At 43.1% G+C, this 16906-nt stretch overlaps 1 protein-coding gene across 1 annotated transcript in view; it reads left to right on the top strand.

Moving 5' to 3' along the window:
- LOC126260229 (beta-mannosidase-like) overlaps nt 1-16906 on the top strand; it is a 267698-nt gene that overhangs the window by 40044 nt on the left and 210748 nt on the right. The window contains exon 2 of the mRNA XM_049957531.1: nt 16315-16464. Within this exon, the coding sequence (XP_049813488.1) occupies nt 16315-16464 (150 nt within the window). The remainder of the gene's footprint in view (nt 1-16314; nt 16465-16906) is intronic.

Below are 16906 nucleotides of genomic sequence, written 5' to 3'. Positions count from 1 at the left end.
GTATTTAGTTTACTCGATCAAACCTTCAAATTCCTGTTATCTATCGTATTATCGAAATTTAATGGAATTTTTTTAGAACTCACTTGAAGGACTTAACTGTTGAAGGTCAATTGCCACTTTTCACATCATGTAGATACCTTGTCTAAATCATTTTCCATTCGTTTTGACCTTCCAGGGACTTTACTAGACTTGTAACGACAGTATCGTCTGCAAACAATGTAAGAGGGTTGCTCAGATTGTCTCCTAAATCGTTCATATAGATAAAGGACAGCAGAGACACTTCCTTCTGGAATCCCAGATATGATTTCAATTTCAGTAGATGATTTTTCGTCAGCTCTGAAGAACTGTGTCCCTTCTAAAGGGAAATCACGAATCCAGTCGCACAACTGCACTGCGCAACAAGATTAACGGGTTAGATTTTTGAAACACCTTTCTTCCTTTGGGTCTCAGAAGTTTGAAATGTGGCTCGAAAATGCCTACAACCTTCCTCTGTGGCGCCCTGTAGAGTCACCATCGGCTCGGTAACGCTTCCAACATCAAGGTGTTGACACATGAAAGAAAAGAAAAACGCCAGAGCTGAGCAGTTCATAAGAGATGTAACGTGAGTTAATGATGTCACATTGGTACCAAATTTCACCAAAATTCTGCCCAACGCCATCTGTTCCGTGACACTCTATGGGAAGGTCGTCATACCTTCCCTGACCCACATCCCAACCCTTCTCTTAATACCGATCCCTCAGGAGGTATCATAAAGGGCGACAAGGAAACCACCTCTTCCATTGGGGCGCACATTTTCAGTGTAAATTGCGATGTCTGACAGAACGACGCTGTTGACGACTTTTCACACTGCTTAAACTCCCCGGATACTTCAATAGTTCTCTGAGGACATCGTACGGCTGTAACCCCAACGAATGTGATTCCACCCTTTGTAGTGTATCATGGGCGCAATTTTTGAGCATGTATACGGCGTGGAACCACTAGGAGTCGTCCGAAGCCATTCGACGAAGTTTGGATGTGACCCAAAACAGACAAGTGTGTTTATGCTGTTTCATTCGTCCTTTTTTCGTGCACTGCTGTGGTGTGTGCACGGTGGGGGAGAGTGCGGAATTGACACGTACTTGCGTGAAAAAAATGACAAAGGGTCCTCTGAGACCACTATTTTAGCACTGTTTCCTATTCGCCTGTGGAACAGGCACCCCGTTCGACACCCGTCACATATGGTACGCGGGAGGCAGGTGCTAGGTCAACGATATAGCGTCAGCCTACCGAGAGGTATCGAGAGGTTGCCCGCTACGCAGGCGCTTAATTGCCGGTGAATGTTATTTCTGTACAGGTACATTTTTCAAGTGCTCAGCGTAAGTATGGAGGAAGCATTGAGGAGGTGGCCGAAATGGGAGGGGGTGCCTCAAAGGGATCCTTTGCAGTTTTATACACGAATGTGTCAATGTCCTAATGCCCACTCCCTTCTTGCCCACGAAAAAAGGCCCGCGAAAAAAGGGAGGATTAAACACCCTTTTCTGCTTCAGACCACGTTCAGATTTGGCCAAATGGTTTCGAACAGTCCTTGGCGATACCACCCCACATACCAGAGCAAAAATTGCGGTCACTGTACACTCTTATGGGGTGAGATCACGTTCGACGGGATTACATCCGTAGGATGTCCTCAGAGAAGTGTTGAAGCGTCAGGGGGGTTTCAGCAGTGTGAAAAGTCACCAAGAGCGTCCTCTTGTTCCACATCGCACTGCAAACTGTCGTTTTCGACTGTGAAATGTTTAAAAACGAAAGCCCCAAGGGAAGGGGTGGTTTCATTCGCGCACTTCATGACTCCTGTTCAAATAACTTACGGGTTTGCTGCCGGGTGAAGTCGTCGAACACCACCGATATTTCGACAGGAGCACACCCTGCCATTCTCAAGGCACAAATGCAAGGAAGAAGAAATGTGCAAGCAAATATAATACCTCGGTTCACAGAGGAGAAACAAGGAAGACACCGCACACAGAACAAGTGTCAACACAAACAAAGATAACCAACATCAGAAATATCGATAGTTACTATTAATCAACAGGTGAGGTAGCACTAATTCTGTTTAAATGCTGCTTGGAATCCGGCTCTGTCTCTCATCGAAAAACAGAGGGACAGAATTAGTGCTACCTCACCTGTTGATTAATAGTAACTATCGATATTTCTGATGTTGGTTATCTTTGTTTGTTTTGACACTTGTTCTGTGTGTGGTGTCTTCCTTGTTTCTCCTCTGTGAACCGAGATATTAAATTTGCTCGGCCCGCATCTCGTAGTCGGGCGGTAGCGTTATCGCTTCCCACGCCCGGGTTCCCGGGTTCGATTCCCGGCGGGGTCAGGGATTTTCTCTGCCTCGTGATGGCTGGGTGTTGTGTGATGTCCTTAGGTTAGTTAGGTTTAAGTAGTTCTAAGTTCTAGGGGACTGATGACCATAGCTGTTAAGTCCCATAGTGCTCAGAGCCATTTTTTTTATTAAATTTGCTTGCACATTTCTTCTTCCTTGCATTTGTGCCTTGAGAATGGCAGGGTGTGCTCCTGTCGAAATATCGGCGGTGTTCGACGACGTCACCCGGCAGCAAACCCGTAAGTTATTTGAACAGTCAATTCGCCGGGAAAAGTTAAGGTTTCATGACTCCTGTTTGAACAGTGGTGTGTCCGAAAAGTTTTCCTCGATCACCCCCAAACCGAGTGATTTCAATGCTCTGCATCACAATCACAGATCTGACCTCCATCGCAAAGTTGCAAAGCTGTGAAAAGGAGGGTTGCAGTGTGGGTCAACGGAGGTCTGACGACCTTCCTATGGTGCGACACGTCCACGGTGGCGTCGGGCGGAATTGTGGGAAAATTAGGTGCCAATGTGACACCGTTAACCCACCTCACATCTCACATGGACTTATGAGCTCTGGTCTTTTCCTTGTATGTGTCGACACTTCGCTGTTTGAAGCATCTCCGAGCCCCAGGGCCGGAGGGCGCCACACTTTTGGTACAGAGGAAGGTTGCAGGCTTCAGGCCAAATGTCAAACTTCTGCGTTACAATGGGAGAAAATGACAGGATTTCAAAAAAGTGGTTAAAAGCCGTTAGTGAGGAACGGTTTCCAGAGTTTTTTTTTTTAGATATTTATAATTATGGAATAAACTTGAGATTCCCTGCCGGTATCATTCATAATTTTATGCCAATAAAACGACAGTTTTGTTTCACAAGAGTGATATTTTCTGAATCCATGCTGGTTGCATGTCAGTGACAGTTTTCTGAAAGTATTTCATAATTTTACAACACATTACATGTTCCAAAATTTTACTGCAAATCGTTTATAGTGAAATTGAGTTATAGTTCGGTGGATTATTTTTATTTTCTTTCTCGTGAATTGGTATGACCCGTGAACATTTCCAGCCTTTAGGTACTGATCCTTTGTCGAGCTAAGGTTGTATCTAATAACTAAAATTGTGCTATTTCATCAGCATTTTCGGAAAGGAACCTAACTGGTGTTCAGTTTCGGCCTGAATCTTGCTTTCATTGAGAGACTAAAGATGCTTCGCTACACGGGTTTCTGCTTACAAGTTTATCATGTTACCATCTGTTCTTGATTCGAATTCTGGGATACTTACTGCGTCTTCTTTGATGCAATAATTTCGGAAAGCCGTGTTTAGCAACGTCACTTTAGGTGCACTTAGTTGGTAACTTCACCATTCTCTCTTGCAGTGAAGGTATTCATTCTGTTTTATTGACATGAGCATGCTTGAAACCAGTTGTAACTTGCAGCGACGTCTCAGGAACCTTCCTCAGTCGTTGGATCTACTTCTGAAGGCTGCCGCAGGTCTCAGCAGATTCGTTTCGACTACCTTGTACACTGTATGCCGAGGACGATCCAAACTTTTAAAATGCACATGTTGCAGCAAAGAAGAATTAAATGTTACCGAGCAGCAGATTTTGATTTCACGGATGTTCAACAATGTGCGCTTTTGAATGCACTGCATATACTTAGACAATTTTCTGTTTTCCATTAGGCTTATTCTCTCATTCTTTGTGGCGTCTGGATCTAAACATTCATCGTTTGCAGATAAGCAGGTGGTGCAACCACATTTTCATTACACCCCTTATAAATCTGTGCACTTTTAATCTTTCCTACATATACACTTTTATGTCTGCCTGGAGTGGCAAACATTAGTTGGAAATGGTAGCTGGACGTGACCGGCGAATGACGCAAGATCTGATGGCCGAGAAAAATTTGGTCTCAAAGTAAGGTGCCAGCGATCAGGAAGATTACTTATCTTTATTCTCCACACTGAAGGAGGCACCGTCTATTGCTCTCATAGCAAGTCGCTACGTAATTAAGTTCACAATACAATTCACAAAGCCACAGTGCAATCCAAATCGTAACTAAGTTCTAAGCCCAAGGTTGTCATATAGGATCTGTACAATACCACTTCGATATCAACACAGCTAGAGAGCAAGAGCGAATGGCAGTAGCGTCAGGTCTGTGCTCCCGTTATATCTTGTGGCCATAGAGGGAGCTGCAGGCAACAACTATTGAATGGCGCGACGTCTTCAGCCGGAGATAGCGCCATCAATCTCCGGCGGCCGCGACGTGAAGCTAAGGCCGACCATCGCGCATGTGCGGGCGGGCTGAGCGATGGCAGGTCGCGTGTGATACGGTTAGGTCCGCGGACATAAGCATACACTATCTGACAAAAGAAGTGAAGGACCCAGAAGACATAATCGGACTTCAGTGTAACTTTGTACACATACACAGCATCGGCGTATATGTAAATGATTAAGAGTTGCAGTGGTGCAGTTCTCCGCGACAGGTAAAAGGGCCACCAAGGACCAAGGAGCATTAGCGTTGTTCATGCCAATGTTGTAACCAGGCCCGGTAGGTTATGTAAGGGGCGGAAACAGAGTCAGATGTTGAGTGATCACTGTGAATAACACTGAGATGCCGCGTACTGGTATAAGACAGTGTTATGAGCACCTGGCAATGTTTCAAGGTGCCTTATTTTATGTCTCCATTTGGCCAGCTGATCGAATCACGCACGATCTATATTTATACTGCTTTCGGATGAGACAGTGGCCCGATGATGGATTGTATAGGAACAAGATGGCGTGCATAGCCTTCGCCAACGTTCCACTTGACCATGTCTGGCCAGCAAAAGCGAGGATTGCAGTACTGTGCACCAAGCATATCGAGAAAATTTCACGTCTGCGCCTGCCATCCAAGAACGAGTAATGGACTCCCAGCGACATTCTGTATCGTCCCACACCATTGATCGCAGACTAGCAGTATGCGGCATGGGGAATTACCGCCCCATACGTACGCCGTTACTGACCCTACGACTTATCTTAGAAAATAGATTAAGGAAAGGCAAACCTACATTTCTAGCATTTGTAGACTTAGAGAAAGCTTTTGACAACGTTAACTGGAATACTCTCTTTCAAATTCTGAAGGTGGCAGGGGTAAAATACAGGGAGCGAAAGGCTATTTACAATTTGTACAGAAACCAGATGGCAGTTATAAGAATAGAGGGGCATGAAAGGGAAGCAGCGGTTGGGAAGGCAGTGAGACAGGGTTGTAGCCTGTCTCCGATGTTATTCAATCTGTATATTGAGCCAGCAGTAAAGGAAACAAAAGAAAAATTTGGAGTAGGTATTAAAGTCCATGGAGATGAAATAAAAACGTTGAGGTTCGCCGATGACATTGTAATTCGGTCAGAGACAGCAAAGGACTTCAAAGAGCAGTTGAATGGAATGGACAGTGTCTTGAAAGGAGTATTTAAGATGAACATCAACAAAAGCAAAACGAGGATAATGGAATGTAGTCGAATTAAGTCGGGTGACGCTGAGGGAATTTGATTAGGAAATGAGACACTTACAGTAATAAAGGAGTTTTGCTATTTGGGGAGCAAAATAAGTGATGACGGTCGAAGTAGAGAGGATATAAAATGTAGACTGGCAATGGCAAGGAAAGCGTTTCTGAAGAAGAGAAATTTGTTAACATCAAGTATAGATTTAAGTGTCAGGAAGTCGTTTCTGTAAGTATTTGTATGGAGTGTAGCCATGTATGGAAGTGAAACATGGACGATAAATAGTTTGGACAAGAAGAGAATAGAAGCTTTAGAAATGTGGTGCTACAGAAGAATGCTGAAGATTAGATGGGTAGATCACATAACTAATGAGGAGGTATTGAATAGAATTGGGGAGAAGAGGAGTTTGTGGCACAACTTGACAAGAAGAAGGGACCGGTTGGTAGGACATGTTCTTAGGCATCAGGGAATCACAAATTTAGCATTGGAGTGCAACGTGGAGGGTAAAAATTGTAGAGAGAGACCAAGAGATGAATACACTAAGCAGATTCAGAAGGATGTAGGTTGCAGTAAGTACTGGGAGATGAAGAAGCTTGCACAGGATAGAGTAGCATGGAGAGCTGCATCAAACCAGTCTCAGGACTGAAGACAACAACAAACAACGTACGCCGTGGTTGACACCACAACAATTGCTTTCGTGTTCAGCGATGAATCACGGCTCTGCAGTACCATGAATGACCATCGTCGGCGAGTATGGCGAGAGGTCCCATCCTTCCAAAGTTTTGGAGAGGCGTAGCTGTTTTATTCCTGGTGTCATGGTGTGAGGAGCCATTGTGTGTGACTTCAGATCACGACTGCTAATAATTGAGGGAACTCCAACAAGCACAACGGTACATCACAGACATCCTGTGCCTTCATCTGTTACCTCTCACGTGACAGTATCGTGGTACCATTTTTCAGCAGGGGAATGTTCGTCCACACACGGCACCTGTCTCCACGAACTGTCTGCGTGATAGTGAGGAACTCTCATGGCCAGCAAGGTCGCCAGATCCGTCCCCGACTGAACACACTCTGCCCCAGTGCCAGTCTCTAGGACAGTATCTAGGATATCAAGGACCAGTTACAACAGTTGTGGGCCAGCTAGCCTTAGAAGAGGATACAATTGTTTCTTCCCTAAGGAATGCATCCAGGCTTGATGCACAGAAACGTCATACTGATAAGTAAGGGTCATGCTGCCAAGTTGTAAATTTTCCTAGATTTTGCTTTTGAATACATTATGGGAGTGACAGTGATAAATGTGTTACAAAGATTTACTATCAAAAACAGTCTTGATCACAATTTATTTATTATTATGACCGGTTTCTACCACTACTGTGGTCATCTTCAGACCAATGAGTAAGAACCTTCTTCTGCTGAGTAGTGATTCTCCAGCAGAAGGAGGTTCTTACTCATTGGTCTGAAGATGACCACAGTAGTGGTCGAAACCGGTCATCATAATAAATACATTGTGATCAAGACTGTTTGTGATAGTAAACATTTCCTAGATTTCATAACCACTGAAAGAACATCACACACCCTCGTCCTCCTCTTCTTTGTACTTCACTTTTACTGTCATGCAATCCATAAGAAAACCATTTCACTGACCCAGTGACCCATTCCTCTTGGCAGCTTCAAGGTTTTGTTTCAAGATTGCCTAGGTCAGCGCAACTGTGTCCAGTGCGAGATAACAGAACCTTCTGGCCACTTGAGCGATAAATGATCGAGTCCTCACTACTCTTGACGAGACCTTATCTGCTTACGCGCGGCGAGATACCAAAAGTGCGCGACATCAAGGAAGCGACTCAAAAAAATGGGTCAAATGTCTCTGAGCACTAAGGGACTCAACAGCTTAGGTCATAAGTCCCCTAGAACTTAGAACTACTTAAACCTAACTAACCTAAGGACATCACACACACCCATGCCCGAGGCAGGATTCGAACCTGCGACCGTAGCAGCCCCGCGGTTCCGGACTGCGGCGCCAGAACCGCACGGCCACCGCGGCCGGCAAGCGACTCATCTCTGCTAGTCCCGACTGTATCATAGCTCAGAGCAGCAACGCTGCTACAGAGAAACAGAACTCTTTGTAGCGAAGACGGCGTAAGAAGTTCCCTGAAAGCTTGCAGCACTGTTGCCAGCTTTCAACAGCGAAGCGCTAACGACAGCGGGCGGAAACAGTAGCTGAAACAAAACCACATTACTTATTGTTTGAGGCAGGCGAGCGAAGCTGCCTTTCCCAGCCCACTGCAACTGACAGGAATCAACGTACGTCGACTCAGATGTAGTAGCCAAGCCGGCCGCGGTGCTCTCGCGGTTCTAGGCGCGCAGTCCGGAACCGTGGGACTGCTACGGTCGCAGGTTCGAATCCTGCCTCGGGCATGGATGTGTGTGATGTCCTTAGGTTAGTTAGGTTTAAGTAGTTCTAAGTTCTAGGGGACTGATAACCACAGCAGTTGAGTCCCATAGTGCTCAGAGCCATTTGAACCATTTTTGTAGTAGCCAGTTTTCGGACTTTTACAGAGCACCACCAAATAAAAATTGCCCTTTTGGCCGTTAGAATTGCAGCACCATGAAGGCAGCATGCAACAAACGTTATACTTACACTCCTTGGCAGTATATTCAAATGATTAGCATTTCAGCACAACCGCTCAAGTGGGTTAAGACTAACCCCATCTACATTTTGTATATAAGGAAAGATTACGGAGAGGACTTCTCATTCAAAAGTCGCATCTAAATGTCGTTTGTTTGCGAGGACATCGTATTGTGCCCCATGCGAGAAGGAGAAATCTGTATCAGCATTTGTCAGAATTCGACAGCGTCATGAATGCAGCTTTTCGAGACTGCAGTTTGTCATCCAGTGAGACTGCCGCTCGCGTTCGCAGTCTTGCATGTATGGAATCGTTAGATTCGGGAACGCCATACTCTACGCCAGGAATGGGCAACCTTTGGTGACTGATTCACATACGGATGCTCGCGGTCCGCTTCGTCACGTGACGCGACAACAGCACACCTAGCGCAAGAAGTCAAAACTATAGCGTTGATGACATAGCTGTTCGTACGATAACGCACAGGCATGATTGACAACCTTTTTCCAACACGCCACACCTACAAATTATGCCCCAAAATATGCGTTTCTGAGAGTACAATCATTTTATGTTCATCCCATCTTCAGATGTTTACGTTTATTTACGCGTCATGAACACTTTTTCTTACTTACGACGGTTTTGGAATAGCTGTCTTCAAAACTTCCGTTGCGCAATTCGGCAACGTCGTTAGTAAAGAAACAATGCTCACAATAAGTAAATAGATGTAAATATCTGAAGATGGGATGCCAGGCATCTTGAAATATCATGGAAACATAAACGACTTTAAAAACAACTGGTTGTAGTTAATTCATTATAAACTGGCTTCAATTTCAGCAGTTGCAGTTTTCTAGTAAGTCCACAGTGGACAAGAATCGTTTACTAACGTTAACATGGGAAAGAACAGAAAAAACGACAATGAGACAGGTAATCCCAGTCGACAATCAGGCAGGTCATTCGAGTGTATTAATGTCCACAAACACTATTAGCAAGCATTTTTTAAAAATATTTGTCCAAAAACACTTTTGACGGCTGCTCTCACAGGCCTGGGTTTTTTCTGTAACATGAAATAAATTAAGGCTTTATTTTTTGTTCGTTTTATAAAGTTTTGAAGTCAAAATCGCTTGAACTGAGTATATATCGGCTTTATTATGGAGTAGCCAGACTTGAAAAATGCTTACTTGCTGCAAGACATGTATCCACATGGACCGTGCGATACCGTCTGGTGCAACTTGGTCGGTCAGCACGGGGCCACTGTTTCGGCTTCTCCTGACACGTCAACAGAAAGAGGCGCAGCGAGAGTGATGGGCACAATGGCAAAGCCGGAAACAGGGGTGTCGCCACAACGTCTTTTCAGCTAGTCCCACGTCTGTGCACAGCGTCAAAATGTGATTCCGCATGTGGGGGCTCCGAGTACCTGGCATAGTGGTATGACGTGGTATAGGCTACACAACACCATCAACCCTGATTCGCATAGCCACTTTAACCCTACAGTGGAGAGCGCTACCATAATGAAGAGCTGGAGAAAACCGTGGCCATCCATTGATACCGAGTTGGATCTAGTAGTGAGTGACAGCGATGAGCCAGTCAGTTCGGAATTATAAATTACTTTGTTCACTGACATGTTCCACAGCCTTCCAGGAGGAGAAGAAATTGATGATGAAGATGTTACTAAGTGGCTGAATGAGGAAAACTATGATACGGACCAAACCTTAACACATGAAGAAATAATCAAAAGCGTGCATGAAAGTAATAATGAAAGTGATGAAGAGGACACAGGAGGAGAGAACATGAAGATTTCTCACACCGCTGGTGCCGAAGCTGCCGAAATCTTCCTGGAGTACATTATGTAACAACCAGAAACATGCAGTACCGATGTAATGCTTCGGCTGATTGGCAAAGAATATCATGTATGTTAATTGCTTTTCATGCCTTCAACATAATCTCGATAGAGTCGTTTTCGCTTTCGTTCAGCAAGGAGACAAGAAGTGAATGTCGATAATGACGTTTAATTTATTCCAAAATTCGCTGGTCCACAGGCTGAATTAGGGTCATCACAGTGGGTGGGAGAAAGAGTGCTTGTACATGTATACCATTGGACTTCAGAAACATCTGAAGGATGACTGGGAGCATTGTCAACTATAAGGATAGCTTTCAGTGGAAGCTTTTTCTTCTTTAGCTCTTTTCTCACTGCTGGAACAAACGTTTCATGAAACCACTGAGAGAATATTTGTCTGTCCATCCACGCTTTCTTATGAGCGCAATACTACACAGGTACAGTATTTATGTCAGTGTGTTGAAAACAGTGTGGATATTGGGATTTTCCAATCACCATAAGCGGTAGCTTATGACTCTCATTTGCATTACAACGTGCCATTAACGTTACGCGCTGTTTCTGTTGCTTGTAATCATGAGCTTCCTTCTCTTTCTTGGCAGCTAATGTTTTTGAAGGAAGTATCTTGTAGGAGAGACTTCTTCCTTTATTATCTTCTGTATCTTGCTTACAAACTCATCAGCATCCTTATCGTTAGCTGAGCGACTTTCCCCGGTGACTGTCAGCTGCCGAAACTTTCAAGTTTGATAGCCAACCTTCGCTCACTGCAAACAAGTTACTAGCGCCATGTTGTTTGTTAAATGTAGCTGCTTCTTTTCTTTGTAATTGGGCCACTGACTGGAATTCCTTTACTGCGTTGTACAGTTCTTCATTCTCACTCTTTCGCATAATCTTCCGTTTTCCCAACTCACTATCCATTTGTGTTGAGTATACTGTCGAATAACATCTTCTTTCTTTTTGATGTCATAAACTGTTGCTCATCCAACATGGAACTCAGCAGCAATGGCTTTCTGTGAAGAACCTCGATTTAACTCATTTAAAATTTCAAGTGTCTGCGTAACATGTTTCCTTCTAGAAGACAAGATTCCGGACTGTAAAGAAAGCTACAATTTCAAATACAGTATATAAAGCATTGTTTAACTAAGCATTGTTACGCATGATAGTTCATTGTGCACTTGTTCTGGATGTGCACTGGATCCCGAGAGGCCAGACTACTGAGGGCCGGATTAGTGAGAGTCTAGTCTATTTCAGATTTCTCTCGCAGTTGCGTCTGCACAACATGTTAGTGAGGTGAGACTGTGTAAGCTCCGCTGAGTTTTGGCAAAAGAAGTAAATTTTAACATGGCAACAACAGAAATGTGTCGGTTTTACTCAAAATTACCCACTCGTAACTTTTCTCTGAAAAGCCAGGCGGAAATAAACCGCAGCATTTTCTTCGGAATTCTTTTTAGATACTAACGAAAGCAGAGGTGACAGTAAACCTTTTTGGATGGTCATAATGGAAATGTGGCTGTGGAGGTGCTTCGCTTAATATTTGCCAAAAACGTGAGTGTAGACGGTCAGACTGGCATTTTCTCTACAGCGCTCTGAGCGACCCCCACCACTGCTGCTCTCCCCACGCTTCCCCAGCCGACTGCACATCTAGCAGCCACGGCATTTTGTGCGCACTATACTAAAGGGTTAACGATAATGTTTTTGGAACAGCGTGTAGTATTCTGGTAGTGACTGCGTAACAATGCATTTCCAGCTGATTGCCTCTTTTCCTGGTGTGTTCATTCTTCTGAGCACGGTGTAGGATTTTGCTTCAGAATGTTAACAAAGCTTGACTAAAATCCCTCGTTGGTATATGTAACAAACTACTTGTGTAACAGCTCCTCGCAACAGTCAGACCAGTAGATACTCCCAAAGTCTGATAGCCGTTCGTTTCAATTAAGGTTAGTGACAACTACCTCACTGAGTGTTCTTTCTGCTATCAACATTCCTTTCACACATTTTTGTTTGAAATACAGTGTCTCTTTACAGTTTTTAACAGTGTCTCTTTATTGTGTTTCAACACATATCGGCAAAGTTTTCAAGCATGAGTCAACGTTTAATCCTTTTATGCACACAGATGTTCTTATTCACTTCCGTCGAGTATCGCATATCGCGGTGTTAGTTTTCCACTTTACAACGCTAAACACAACGTCGATTACACATTCCTAATTGGTGTGGTGCAACGTTTACTTTTATGGTGCACAAAGCTATGGAGTGTATTGCAATATATTTGTTCTGCTAAGATATCTAAGTTTTTATTATGATGCATTAAACTTTTTTACTTAAAATTCAAACATTTTAATCAGGTTCGAGACAGTCTGCAGAAATTATTATTCTCAAAGGCCAGCAACTGTCTGTCCTGCCTGCCGGTAGTTTCAGTGGTGATAAAAATCTTGAACAGTTCTCTCTCTCTTCCCATTCAGTGAAAAGATACTGAAGTACGCTCGTCACGTGGTCGGTTTTAGTGTAGGTAGTGGTCGAAAAGCGTTATTCCTATTTTATAATGGTCGTAACCAGTGATTTTTCCTTGGTATTTGACCAGAACTAATAAAAGTCAACTTTGACGTATTTTTAGCGTCTTCGGTAATGTTGAATATGTTGCTCAGATAATGTTTGAAAAAATCAACGTGCACAACCTCTACTTGTGCTTAAATTAGTGAAGTTTTAAGAGACATTACCTTTGCTTAATTAATGAAGTAAGCAAACACGTTTTAAAAAGATGGGAAGATAATGAAAACGAAGTCTTTCGCGACGGCACTTATATGTAAAACATTCTCGTTTTTCTTGCAGCGTTAATCCCGGATAAAATCTCGAGCTTTCGACGATAGCCTCCACCGTCATCGTCAGGAGCAACTGACTGTCTTTACTGCTGCTTTGGCGGCCTTTTTTATAGCCCGTGAACGGCTTCTGATTGAAATTCTGAAATTAACCATCTGAAGTACGTGTTCCGAAAAAATGGCTGTGGTGCACTCGATATGAAGGCAGCGTTCCCCAAAGAAAGGAAACGTGGAGATGCTACACACTCACAGGATGAAACACCGGTTGCGGTTCTTCCTTTTTGTGGCGCTATATCCAGCAAAATAGGAAGAGTCCTGGTTAGACAGGGTATAAGACCGATTTTTCGTCCTCCCAAGAAAATTAAGGAGATGATGCACCCTGTTAAGGACAGTCTCGGCCTCAGGGTCCCTGGAATTTATAATGTCCCCTGTGAATGTGGGAGTAATTATGTAGGTCATACCATTCGTACCGTTTCTGACCGCTGTGCAGAGCACCAACGCCATATTAAAAATAGAGAACTCGAGAAATCGGTAATTGCGGAGCACAGCCTCATGAAAAAACACAAAATACTGTTCAATGAAACAAAAATTCTGTCCCATGCCTCCTCATACTAGAATTCTGTTATTAAGGAGGCTGTTAAAATAAGAATGAGCAAGAAGAACTTTAAACGCGACAGCGGATACTATCTGAGCAGTGCATGGAAACGAGTGCTAGATGCAGAGAAGCAGCAGAGACATTCCTTCCAAGGTTTATGTTCCAATGGAAGCGGTAGCGACACCAGCACACACATTGACACCATTTGCGACAGCAGTACGTAATCGCTGACCAATCAGAAGCCATCCACGGGCTATAAAAATGGCCACCAAAGCAACAATGAAGACAGTCCGTTGCTCCTGGTGATGACGATGGAGTCTATCGTCGAAAGCTCGAGAATTTATCCCGAATTGACTCGGCAAGAAAACCGAGAATGTTTTACATATGAGAAGATAATGCTGAACGGTGATCGAGCAGTTCAACACTGCTACAGGTGCTTTGCGACCCTAATCTGGGCCTGTTTATAGCACTCTCCTTTTAATAATGTTAACAGTACTCAAGATATAAACTAACGACAATGGCGTACTGCATGGCTCCTTGCTCGAGAGAGAGGGAAAGATGGGAAGGTAGTTGATACTTGTGGTGTTCAGAGTATGCCACATTTAATTAGCTACATTAAATTCGGACGGAAACGGAGCTAAAATGTTGCGAATTTGCAGTTTGGACATTCCAAACATGCTGCGAGGTATAATAAATTCTTGCATTTTAATGTTTCATTTCTAAGTCTATATCAGTGATAAGTATCTTGTTACAGGCAACCATCTCTGCACAAAAAGCTGCATTTGACACAGTGCGACTACATTCCTCACCATACATTCATATAAATGATTTTCCCCAATGGACGGTGAATCTGCCACCTTTAGCAGTGACTGGGATTTCGGATATGTCTGAAGGAACAGCCACCCCACATCCAAACAGCTGCTTCACTTCGATGGGCAGTGAATTCACAAACTCAGTGTGGATGCGCATTTATGTTCGACCACTAACTGGGATCTAAAATTAGTTAATGCAGAAGACATGGATGGGGACTATGGCTAGGTGGTGCTAGGTGGCAGTGTGAGTCAGCTGGGAGCATACCGAGATGGTTTGTGCATTTGTGATAAACATTGTGTCCCGTTGGTGCAGTGGTTAATGCAACTGCCCAATAAGCAGGAGACCCCAGATTCGGGACCTGGTCTGGCACACATTTTCATTGGTCTTAGATGATTCCACATAAAGTCCCGATGCAGCCGATATTATTAGTTCCTTTCCTTTCCTTTCCTTTCCTTTCCTTTCCTTTCCTTTCCTTTCCTTTCCTTTCCTTTCATCCCCCTCCACCTTCAGTTTGGGTGATATGTATCTCAGTTGTGTATCCCACATTGTGTCTGTTCTTTTGGATATCTCCAAAACACCAGACACCACCACACATTCATATAAGATTTATCGAGCCTACTGTGATAGCTAATAATACCATTTTGTTTCGTAACTAGCTGTGTTGCTAAAAGAATCTTTTGGTATTGGACTGGAGATAATCTTATGTAAATGTACAAAAATAGCCACATATAGCGACAAGATTGTGGTTTGAGACACACAAAGAAGATTTGCAGGAGGGCAAGTCTTGAATAGTGCCATTTTTCTATGTAAATGAGTTGATCAGTTTCGAGATAAAAGATCTAAATTTTTAAATTATTGTACCCTAGAAAATTGACTGTTATCCACTCAATATATGAATAAAACCTCTGTACTTCAAATTCCACTCGGGAAGGCGGGGTTGGAGAGGGCAGACTGCCCCCTCCTATTGTGCCCCCCCCCCCCCCTTTGTCAGTGCTTAGTGAGGACTATGAGAACTCTATGCCCAAAGTTTTATTAAACAGGCAGTTGTCAATAAACTGCAGTGAATGCAGAGAATTAAATTTGATCATCACAAGAATTTGGCATTGTATAACAATGACTGAGTTGCAAAACTATTGAGTCAGCAAGACTGTGCCATAGGAAGCTATACCAGAGTAGAAGGAAAGCACACATACGGTATTTTTCACATCACAGATAGGTTCTAATTTTGGTAATATACCTCAGCCCCTGCATTCTCCTAACTCTACTTCCCTTGACTAGCTACTTCTTAAGGAACAAAAATATTTTTTTTATTCGTGGTAAAATTTGTGGTTTGAAATCACAGCTTCAAGAGAAACCTGACAAAATTAAGCAGGCATGTTTGCATGTAGTGGTGTGTATCTTCCACAAATTTCAGCAATAAATTGAAAATCCTCTAGTTTGTGTACTTGCTTCTACTGTCTCTGATATTAGAGGAGGTGCACAGAACAGAAACGTAGGGTGCCATTGGGAGAACCACAATGAGGGAACTTCAGTTCCCTTATGTAATGTTTCGTGTGATTAGAATGAAATGTAGATATAAATGTATGAATGTTTCATATATCGGTACCATCTTTGAAGTCGCAAGAACCTTGTTTTTGAAAAATATTCCACACTTTTCTGTTTCTCTGTTTTTCATCCCTAGAATAAAGGTCTGAAGTTTGAGACTATACTGGTTTTTATAGACTTCTCTTGACTTCCTGGAATCTTTTTTCTTTCGTTCATTTACTTAAACCAAATCAGAAGTTTAATTTTTAATTGTTTGCAAATGACATTTTACTTTGCCAACAGCCATCACAGTTCCTGCAAGTGTTCCTGGCGGCATATATTCAGACCTCAGAGCTGCTGGAGTCTTACCTGAAGATATCTACTATCGCTTCAATGATGCTGAGTATCGCTGGGTGTCTTATGAAAATTGGACATACTCGACAACATTTCAAGGTCAGTGACTGGGGAAATATGGTTTCCACTTTTTACGTATTATAACCTCTCAGTTATATTTGTTTCTGTTTGAAATTTTTTGCCAAATTTACCTCCCACTCTATAAAATCTATTAGTTGTGTACCCACAACCTGTTATCCAGCATAGACTAGTGTGCTAACCATGGACCAAACAGAACCTAATTTGAAATGAACTGTAACTGATCAGAATGAAACTTGTCTTTATATTAAATGTGCAACTGAAATAAAACAATTATCTGGCACTAATCGAAATTTCCACTTACGTCTCATCTTGACAACACTGTTGTGGATTTCTTAAAACCACAATAGCAAACAGCAAAGAGACAGTGGCTAAGATCAATTTCTGTTTCTAAATACATATTCAAACTGCTGCATATAGTAATGCATAATGATAAACAGTGGGGTGGGAAGAGTAACTGTTC

Source organism: Schistocerca nitens, chromosome 5, assembly GCF_023898315.1.
Source record: "Schistocerca nitens isolate TAMUIC-IGC-003100 chromosome 5, iqSchNite1.1, whole genome shotgun sequence".
Classification (NCBI taxonomy): Eukaryota; Metazoa; Arthropoda; class Insecta; order Orthoptera; family Acrididae; genus Schistocerca; species Schistocerca nitens.
The sequence above is the reverse complement of the archived record's forward strand: the minus strand, read 5'-3'. Positions and strand labels throughout refer to the sequence as shown.